Genomic DNA, 10,833 nt, shown 5'->3' with positions numbered 1-10,833 from the left:
AGCCTGGCAGCTGCGTTTGTGTAGGGGTTGCCATAGCAGCTGCGGGCAGTGCCAGAAAGGCTGCGAGCACTGAGACCGAGCAGGGAGCTCGGCAGGACGCAGCCCGGCGCGGGGGGATCGGCGGAGGTGGGATTGGCGGGGCGAAACGTTTCTTCTCAGAATAGAGCGGTGAGGCAGTGGCACGGGATGCACAGGGAGGTGGGGGGGTCACCGTCCTTGGACGTGTTCGGGAGCCGTGTGGATGTGGCACTGAGGGACGTGGTCAGTGGGCATGGCGGGGGTGGGTTGGACTGCAAGATCTTAGAGGTCTTTTCTAGCCTTAACCACTCTGTGATTCTGTGATGGTACAACAGGGATGCACGTACTGACAGTGTGATTGGTTGTTAACAATTTCGCGTTATAGAGTCATTTTCTGTTTTGTTGATTCAGGTCAATTGTTGAGTGGCGGTGGAGATGGAGGAGGCTGTGGGAGATGAGGCTGAGCTCACGGGGAGAGATGAGCTGCGCTCCTCTCCTGATCTCCCTGCGCAGCAGGAGTCAGCGCAACTGGGGAGAATGCGGCTCTCATCCAAAACTGACACTGAACTCTGTCCACCTCTCATTGCTCTAAAAAAGGGTAAGAGAGAGAGCAATGGTAATTACTGTGGAGAAGAGAAGGCTCGGCTGAGACCTCATTGTGGCTTTTCAATATTTGAAAGGAGTGTATAAACAGGAGTGAGAATGACCGTTGATGAGAGTGGATAGTGATAGGACAAGGGAGAATGGTTTTAAACTGAGACAGGGGAGGTTTAGGTTAGATATTAGAAGGAAGTTTTTCACACAGAGAGTGGTGACACACTGGAACAGGTTGCCCAAGGAGGCTGTGGATGCCCCATCCCTGGAGGCATTCAAGGCCAGGCTGGATGTGGCTCTGGGCAGCCTGGTCTGCCTGTTGGTGACCCTGCAAACAGCAGGGGGTTGAAATTCGATGATCTATGAAGTACTTTTCAACCCAGGCCATTCTATGATTCTATTATACTTCCTGTTTACCCTACAGGGGAAAAAAATCCAGGAACAATATGAGCAACAGATAATTTAGTGAAGTATTTAAATGTTTATCAGTTGTTCACATACGCTGAGTGATACATGCACTTAGGAATGTCCCAGCGTAGGAACCACAACATACACTTTTCAGCTTTATGAATAAGTACATATAAGTACATGCACATGCATATATTTATAGGTCCAAATATAGTGCTAATTCCAATCTCTTAACACAGTTCCTAGTGTTGAATCATAGTAATGCGATTAGAACAATTTTTCTGGAATTAAAATTAGTAGTATAGTATACAGTATGGCATATAGCATGATATCTCTTTTCTCAAAAATATTAGCAGTGATAATAGATTGAATAGCTCAAAGATTATTGAGCATGGCTCCTCAAGGACATCACCATCTCCTTCAGCATTCCTGGCTGTAACCTGTGGTCTTAGACATGTCCATTTTGCTTAAGGACTCTCTAACCTCATCCTCTTATACCAGACCAGGGAATACTTAAGCAAACTGAACAAAAGCGAGTCCATGGGCTCTGGTAGGATGGACTCACAAACACTGAGGGAGCTGACTGATGTCTAGTGTGGATTCAGAAAGGGAAAGATATACCTGCCCAACTTGATAATCTACCCTGAAATGACTGGCTTGTTAGCTGAGGAGAACACAGTGCATTTTGTCTATCTTTTCTTCTGTATGAAGAAACTATTTAAAACATAGAACTCGACAAAAAAATAAATAATGTGACTCGCTGTAATGTTATTTTACTTAGTATCAAGAAAACATTAATATTCTTACTTGTCACTGAAATTACTTTTAATATTCTAATTATCATTTCTAGGAGAAAAAAATGGATTTGCTAAATTTTAGATTAAATAAAAATTAGAAATCTTCAGAAGCTCTAAAGGAGGCTTAGACAATCAACAAAAGATGTTTACGCTAATAACAGATGTCTTGTTTTTATTGCAAACATTAGCAGTCTTTATTCTTCAGATGTTCATGGGTACAAGCTGTTAACTGTCTGCAGGTAGCAAGTTTGCCAGACAGAGCCTGACAATCTGAGTTTAGATAGAGGAGGAATAATAGGATGAGAATAGCAGGTGTGAAAAACGATAATATTTCAATCTGTGATTTTTCCAGATCAGGTTTCTTCAAGCTTGTACCTTAAATTATTGGGCTTGTTTGTTATAAGCCCTTCCCCTATCAATAGGTATTCTAAGTATTCTTTGCAATTGATAAAAGCAATTAGAAGATATTCCCCTAACAGTTTCTAAAGGTTTTTACTAAAACTCATGTATTCTACATTGCTTCTTTTTCCCTAGGCACGGAAAGTAAGTATCGTAGACTTGGAGGGGTCCTAAAGACAAAGAGCACTGAACTACAATCTGCTGTCACAGGATCATCTTGGGCTTCTGTTCTTCCGGCAAGTGTATTCATTCTAATAGAGGTGGTGACTCAGCTGCCTTTTGCCTGTTAAATTTTCTTCTGTACAACTTGCTCTTGAAATTGTCATTGACAAAGTTAGACAAAGTTTGGTCTGATACTGGATGGTACAGAGTTCTCTTAATCTATTGACTATAAGGAAGTAGAAACACTCAAAAGCATATAGCGTTAGGCTGTTTACTTTCTATGCCCTCCATCTGTGTTATTGGGCTTTTGTTTCATAGTATTTTTCATCATCTCTTTTCTTTGCCGAGATGAAGATTTATATTAGTTAAGAATATTTGAATAATGTCATATCTGTAGCACCTCGATATCTCATGTTACTTTAAATGGACTGGCTTAATTTGTGAAGGGAGTTGAGTCCTTTCCATCCATAGCTCTGAGCAGGCTTCTTTAACTAAAATAATTCAGATTATATTAATTCTTTCTGGATCCAGTCAAGGTCTGGCACAAATGTTAGTTTATTTTATGCTGCATCAAAATGAGTTTCTCCCATAAGTTGTGAATCAGAGGTAAAATATATTTTAAAAAGTGGTAGGTTTTATTTTCTTTTATTTATTTATTTTTTTCCCCTGCAACACTGCAGAACACTGTGTTTTCCTTCTCTTGTGCTCCTCCACCTCAGACACCAAGGCGGCATTTATTAAATGAAGTTTGGTCATCTTATACTCTTGGTGAAACAGCACAGAAGAAATTACATTTAGTATTTGGCTTCTAGTATCCTTACTAAGACATAAATAAGAAAGAAACTGCAACCAGAGAAAGTAAAAGCTGTATTGCTGTAATGCTTATAAAGATTTAACAACTATAAGCATATAAATCCTTGTTATCTCTAATAATTTTACGTTACATAATGTGGGAATTTTTTGGCTTTTGTTGAATTACATTTGACCTGGGGGAAAGAGAAACTGAATACTGTCTCAAGAAAGGCATACACAAGAGATCCAGCTGTTAACATGGGGCCCAGAGATTATAAGAGACTGACATATAAGACAGGGATCTGTACAGGAGAAGAAGGAACTCTGAGTCAGAAACAGTGGGTCTTATAGAAACATGAGAATGGTACTGACCAACAGCTACTGATATTTGGGTGGGTTTTTTTGGTGTTTTTTTTTTTTTTTTGGTTGGTTTTGTTTGTGTGTTTGTTTGATTGATTACAAACAATTCTGTTCTAAAAAAGGATTGTTAAACTGCAGTTCCTAATTGAGAGTACTGGCAAGATGAAGTAATTTATCATTGTTTTTCTCCATTAAAAATTGTGAGTTACAAGAACACCCTAGGTGTTCCAGGCACTTGCATTATTGAGAGCTATGTGCAAAGAGGAATGCATAGCCTGGTGACTTTTTGACCCAAATCTTTTCTTCTCTGTACAGCTTCTGAAGATTAACTGTTGACTTAAAAATATTAGTTAACATATTTAGTCTGTTCACATTGTTATGAAGACTTTAAAAAACCTTTTGTCTACATAACTTTTCTTCTTTACCACTTTTCTACTTCCTATATATAACTTGCATATTAAATATCAATTGTTTATTTGTTTCAGTGGTAACTGATTCTATAGTGGATTTGTTTTATTTTCTTTTCCACTGAGATAATAACTTGATACTGTATGTTAAAATGCCGAGAGGGTAGTAATGGGTCTGGTCCCAGATCTGGAGTATGGACGTTTAGAAGTTTGAAAGCTAGATTCATAAAGCTGAGATTTGAAATAAGAGCCATTACAGTGTCAGGATCCATATCTGATCCTGAGGTCCTGCTCTGAAGTTTCTATGGTAAGTGCTTTATGCTGGGAAGTAATTTTGAACTAACAAGTTAATTATTAGTGATTTTTAATAAGTAATACTGATTTTTATTTTTGCTTTCTTTTCCTTTGATACAATCTTTTCACAGTCTTGCTTGAAGTAGTTATGAAAACACCTTAAAGATTAACAATAAAAAATACAATCCTTAAATGCAATATAAAATAACTGTGGGGAAAAACGATGTCTCTGTAACAAACTTTTATTTTCTAGACAATTGGTAAGAAAAATATAGTACTTTCCAGTGAAACTAGGAAAGAGCTAGCTAAGCAAGCTAAAGTCACCAAAGAGGAGAGAAGAGCTCAGATAGATGAAAGACACAAGTATTTGATATCAAAGTTATCAGATGGAATAGACTTAAGTGAGCAGCAAGTGGAGGAGGCCATTATTTCTGATGACAAGGTAAATATTTATTATCATTAAATTATTGGTATTAAATACCTTTCCAAATTTTCCAGTTCTTTGAAATCGCTTCACAATTAATGCTGTTGTAATTTTGTTTTTAGTTTCAACTTATAGAACAATTCTTTGCTCCTAACGGACTTAAAAAGTTACTGTTCTTTTACCAAGATGTTTTGCAGGTATGTTTCTATTATCACTTCTGCAGAAGTAGCTTTTTGTTGGGTTTTTTTTTTTTTTTGAAATTACGTAACTGTAGCAAAATTCAAGAAATCTTAGCAAACTTTTAGCAACTTTTTTTTTCTTTATGCCAAAGAAAATGGAAAAGAACCTGAATCTCATTCTTCAGACACTACCATCTTGACTTGCATGGAAACAGGAGAATGCCCTGTGGCATTGTTTGATGCTGTTCTTATTTACATAAAAAGTAACATAAAAATGGACAATAAAATATTAATCCAGTCTTCAAGAAATAAATAAAAAAAAAAACAACAAAAAGCAACACATAGTTGAGGTCAAGTATCCACAGAATTCAGAGTTTAAAAGGACTAGATGGGCTGACATAAGTATTATAGGAATGGGGAACTGTCAGAGTAAGAATCTCTTTGTCCAACTCCATTATGGTCAAAGCACGGATTCAAGAGGGAGAAAAATTTCTTTCTAGATTAAGGTTTCTTCATATTCTGGTCTGTTTCATGCTTCAGAGAAGAATGTTAAGCTTGGAAAATGATAAATAAAAATATATTGGTTGTGGTCCCAAAGCTGTATTTCTCTTCCTTTCCATTTTGAGGAGCCTGTTTATAAAAACCAAAATCATATATTCAACTTCCACTGAGCACGTGATATGAGAAGGTGCCAAATGATCTTGAAATTGCCTAATGTGACTGAGCTCCCTGAACTGCTGAAGTCCTACCACAATTCTTTCTGGTTATGTCACTGAGGAACTATGCTATGATGGACTAATGGGTGAAGATGGTATTTTAGGCTTGTTGGGGAGAAAAACTGATGGTTAGTGCTTGATTCTCTTGAGTGCAAGAAGGAATTACACATTCATTGTAAGCTATATTTCTGAATATTACTGGAATTGCTTAGAGACTTTGCAAAGCACAGAATCAGCTCAGCTGTAAAAACAGTTTTTCCTTTCACTGGGACTGCATATGCACGTTTCTGGGGTGAACACGTTCTTCTGACTTGAGTCAAGATGAAACTAAGATCTTGAAAGTGTTTTCCGTAACTGACAAGGCAGAAATAAATGTCCAACTTGGCTTAAATGAAATTTTTCATTTCTGCATTTAATAGGTGGGTTTTTTTTTATTTTTTTTATTTTTGAGACTGTGCATAGTGGTAAGAAAATATGATTTGGTGTGGAAGGTGATGTATGTCATACCTCACATAATTTGGTCCAGCAGGAACTGAAAGTTTGACTTTTTAGGAAGAGTTCTCTCTTCGAACTTGGAAGAGAGGTGTTCATAAGCCTTTTCCACATAATTTTCTCTTCTATTCTTGAACGGTTTCACAAATGATTTTCGGTTTATGTCTATGTCAGAAAATGAGTAGGAAGGAAGAGTAGAAGGAAGTAGGTCTTGATCAGGCTTACATGTTTTTGTTGCTTCAGAGAGAGGAGGTTGTAATGAAGAGGGATGTCTCAGTGGAGGGGAGTGAGAGACAAGACTTCTCTGAAAGAAAGTTTTTCAGGGTGATACATGATTAGAGATATGGGCATAGAACAAAATTTATCCATGTTGTTGGCAGGATCCAACTGATGGAGTTCCTTTAAAACCTTGCTCACAGTTGGACTTTGCAGACTAGTCACATGACTCTTTCTGTGAGACATCTAGTTTGCTTCCATGGAGGAAATTGCTCCATTAAGCACTTCATATTCACTTGCATTACATATTTTCTGATTTTTTTTTCATTATTCTTCAATTTTTTTTCTGAAATAACAAGATAAGGAAACTGTTTACTGGGTACAGTCAAATTAATTAATTGGCTTATTTCCCAAATAAATCCAACTTCACAATTTCTACCTGGATATTACTGATTCACAATGTGCTTAGTTGTTATTCACATATTCAAATATGATAAATGTATGTCTATAAGGGTAGTTTTTATTGTATTAACCTTGTATTTATAATTCAATTGCTAGCAAACACCAAATGCTTCACTGAGGTCAGATGGATCAACCAACAGTTTCCTTCAGAAGAAGTTATTTCTTACCACAGGTTCTACAGAGGTATGGTTGAAGAATTTCTTAGTTGACTTTTGCAAAGGAAAATGTAAAGGAAGAAAAGAGCACTGTAACAGTTGTGTAGTGTTGAAGCAACTTTTTATAAATCACGTTTAGTATTCAAGAACTTAGTCCACATTCTCCCCATGTTTCTTGAACCGAGATTGGAATTTAACGGTAGTGAATCTGATCTGAAAAGAAGTGGAGATTGGTGGATTTTGCTGTCTGATAAGAGAGAAAGTCAAATAAAACCTTGCTAAAAATTGTAGGTCTCAACATTTTTGTTGACCTGTTTAACGTGGCATCTCACATTTTCAGTGTTGTTGTTTTATTTCCTTCTATTTGTGCTATGGCAGTGGTTCTCTCAGACAATGGTGTTATCCCTTTATCGTAATAGAACATAATAACACTACCCATTACTCCAAAAATATATTTATTAATTCCTTTATTTAATTCTAGTTCTTATACCTACATCCTTATGTAATGTTGAAGTATTATTCGAGAGTGTCATTAAGATTTCTAATTTATTTTCTTTCTGTTGATTTCTTCTGGGGGCAATTAGGTGTACCATCTACAATTTTCTTTGAATAAGGCATTGAAATGATTTTTTGGTTTTGTTTTCCCATTGTGCTTACACTGACATTGTTAACGTGTTTGTTATAAAAGACAGCTGCAGAATTCTTTCCTGCTTTCAGAGGATTAGGGAGAGAAGTGTCTGGAGAATGGGAAAGTATGAAAGCATTACTCTCTGGTATTGCTGTGTGAGAGCTTCTTTGCCATTTTTCACAGGAAGTGAAGAATAAAAAAATAATCATGAGATGTGGATGAATTTTTCTATTTTTGAAGCAAACTATCATCAAGAGAACTTTGTCAGTACTGCACTCTGGAAGCCTGGAGAGTTTTCATTGCTTAACCATTAAAAGGATAATTAAAATAATAAAAAATGAAAATAAGAAATGGCTTGGATTTTTTTCCAATTCATGAATAGATTGAAAATGACTAGATTTTAAGCTTCAGTGGCACTAAATTTCTATTTGAGATTTCTTACTGAAAAATAGAATATTTGGCCAAAGTTGATATTTTCCTGCACAAAATTATATTTTCATGAGTTCTCTTTTTCCAGTAGAAAGCATTTGATGTTCTGTTTGGACATGCCCATACTGTCCAGCATGATGGTACCGTGTACAAGCAGTTCAATGTACAACAAAGAATAATACACATTACATTGTTCAACTGAATTGTATTTGTTGTAAACAGGACTATTTGTTCTTTTGAACAATTTGTGAGCTGCGTCAATTGGAAAGGCTTTTCAAATTTTTTTAGTTATTTTAATTAATAGATTAAAAATAAGCGTGGTTTGCAGAACTGATCTGAAACTTACATTACTGCAGTCCATTAAAAAAAAAAAGAATGAAAATTTGTGTCTAAAATATTTGAATCAGAAGTTTTGAATAATCTTTCAGTTAGTTAAAAAAAAAAAAAGATGCTTTTAAGATGATTCATTCTGGTCGGTCTAAGTATATATGAAATGAATTCTAAATATTTGAAAGCTGAGTATATATTTAGTTTTCTTCACTGAACTTATGTCAACAGAATCAAAAAAAGGATTAGACAGTATTGTGGATAGGTCCATAAATGGATGCTAAAATGACTAGACAGGAACATGTTATCCAGCAGCTCTCAGACATGTATTGCAGGTGGTGAGGGAATGTGAATGTGATGGAACAGAGCACAGAAAGTAGCCTAGCTCACAAGCTTTCCCTAAACTGCATTTTCACGTCAGAGATGTGATATTGGACTGCTCAGTCCAGATGGGTGTTTCTGATATGCTTAAATATCTTACAATGTTCACTACTTTTTTCAGTAATATATACTAAATTTTGTTTTCAACGTGTTATTAAGTAGATTACTTTTACTGTAAATGTGTATTCTTTTTATCTTTATGTATTTTGTGCTTTTCACAGAACTTTACAGGAATCTGTGCGTTTTTCCTAAGGATGTCAGATAAAGTTATAACTACATCAAATGTTTGCCAGGTCAGTCAAAAATCTTGCAGTGCACTTAAAATTCTTAAACCTTTACTGGAATCAGAAAAGGAAGTGGGGAGTGTTTTCATGAAAATGCTTAGCTGTGTTTTTAACAAAAGTTTTTTTTCATCAAAAATATATTTGTGAGTAAGTAATGTTCTAATAATTACAAAAGTAGCTATCTGCAATATTATTAAAAACAAAAATTTAATAACAAAAATTCATTATTAATGTACCATGAAAAATAAATTTAGTAGAGGCAAGGGATATAGTCCTTGATGCATAGATTTTCTGATAATGAATGAACCTGAATTTTGGACATGCTGTATTTAAATAGCTCTGTCTTCTAAAATATTTAAAATAATGTTCATCCTTGAAATTAAAGCAATGATTTTCTGTTCCTAAGAGCTTTATTGGGGTATAACAAAAGTACCAGAACAACCTTTTATTGCTTTCAGAGATACCCATGTTTGCATAGGAAATACTTGCTGTAGTTTTTCGTGAAGGAGGTCCATCCGTTTTGCCCAAGGAGGTTGTGGATGCATCCCTGGAGGCATTCAAGGCCAGGCTGGATGTGGCTCTGGGCAGCCTGGTCTGCTGGTTGGCGACCCTGCACATAGCAGGAGGTTAAAACTGGATGATCATTATGGTTCTTTTCAACCCAGGCCATTCTATAATTCTAAAAGGTAGACACGAAAGAGGAAAATGTAATAACCCTGAAATTATCTTTTCAAAAATATTCATGCACTCTTTTTAGTAATACAAATATTTTCTTTTTATTCTTCACTAATAGGCTAGTGTGTTCTATTTGAGCAAGCAAAAGTAGTAACAAATGTTCTTCACTTACGGTCATGGAAATTAGTACTTCAGTTCCTGACTGTGTGCTTTATAGCAGTAGTTTTACAAATACCTGATCCAGAAGTGCTGGAGTAGTTTATAAGGTTCCTATTGTCTGGCTCCATCAGTCCTACTTCAGTTGGGTACCTGTCCAAATGGTTGTTTGAACTCAGTTAATTGCCTTGGTGTCTTCTTTCTGGTTTTCTTGTGGTCACCTTTTTTTGGCAGGGGCTGTCAAACTTGATTCTACAGGTAAGGCAATATTTTCAGATGGCATAGAAGGTAAAACAACTGTACTTTTAAGTCAGCCAGTCTTCACACTGATGAAGCTTGGGGCTCAGACTGGTTTAGCAAATTTTGGTTTGTCCTGCAGAGCTGTGTAGAGATATTTGGAAAGGGAATCTCAGAATCACAGAAATAGAAGGATTTCCCTCTCCTATTTCTCTTGAGAAATAGCTGAATCTTTTGTTTCAAATCCTCTCCAGAAATTAATTTGCACTTGCCATTCCAAAAACACTTAAGAATTGCTGTCTTTGCACAGGAAAAAGTTGGGAGTAGAAGCTTCCAAATCACTACTGAATACTCTCTCCAGATCAGTGAAGCTTTCATTATGATGAAGCCAAAAAAATTCAGTGTATGTGCAGTTCAGAAGTTATGAATGCGGCTCCCTTTCTGCTAACAAGAAATACACACAGAGCCATAATAGCTAGACAGTATGGGTGGTAAAGAGCACATGGTCCAGGCTCAGAATTATATACATTTATAGGCAAAATGGCAGTAACAGAATAGCCAGCTAGCCCATGTATGAGTAACACTGGAAGGCATGCAGTTTTTAGACGCTTGTGATAGATGGATGCTGTTCCTCTACTGGAAAAATATAGACATAAAATTGTCTTAAGATTAATGTATTGATATTAAGTGGTTAATCTTAACTGATTACTGAAGTATATTTGCTACAATATGAGACAGATTTTTCTGGTGGGTATGGCAAGTCCTAGAATTTCCAGCTGAATTTTAATCAATAGTAAAAGCAAATTCTGTATCGGGGGCAGTGTCCTCATGAAATGTAGGA

At 36.1% G+C, this 10,833-nt stretch overlaps 1 protein-coding gene across 6 annotated transcripts in view; it reads left to right on the top strand.

Annotated features, from left to right (window-relative positions):
• The first annotated feature begins 22 nt into the window (after window positions 1-22).
• The window catches only part of LOC100549719 (dynein axonemal heavy chain 5-like), a 150,791-nt gene continuing 139,980 nt past the window's right edge, over window positions 23-10,833 (top strand). For 2 of the 6 annotated variants that reach the window (XM_085220605.1, XM_085220602.1), the window contains exons 1-7: window positions 28-168; window positions 430-616; window positions 2,352-2,452; window positions 4,485-4,673; window positions 4,778-4,852; window positions 6,817-6,903; window positions 8,862-8,933. In XM_085220605.1, coding sequence (XP_085076731.1) covers window positions 454-616; window positions 2,352-2,452; window positions 4,485-4,673; window positions 4,778-4,852; window positions 6,817-6,903; window positions 8,862-8,933 — 687 coding nt within the window. In that variant the 5' untranslated portion in view covers window positions 28-168; window positions 430-453. Of the gene's footprint in view, window positions 169-429; window positions 617-2,351; window positions 2,453-4,484; window positions 4,674-4,777; window positions 4,853-6,816; window positions 6,904-8,861; window positions 8,934-10,833 lie in introns of all 6 variants that reach the window. The other 4 variants (XM_085220604.1, XM_031552806.2, XM_085220607.1 and 1 more) reach the window with 4 other exon arrangements.

Source organism: Meleagris gallopavo, chromosome 3 (assembly GCF_905368555.1).
Source record: "Meleagris gallopavo chromosome 3, MGAL_WU_HG_1.1, whole genome shotgun sequence".
Lineage (NCBI taxonomy): Eukaryota > Metazoa > Chordata > Aves > Galliformes > Phasianidae > Meleagris > Meleagris gallopavo.
This window is presented reverse-complemented; position numbering and strand designations above follow the sequence as displayed.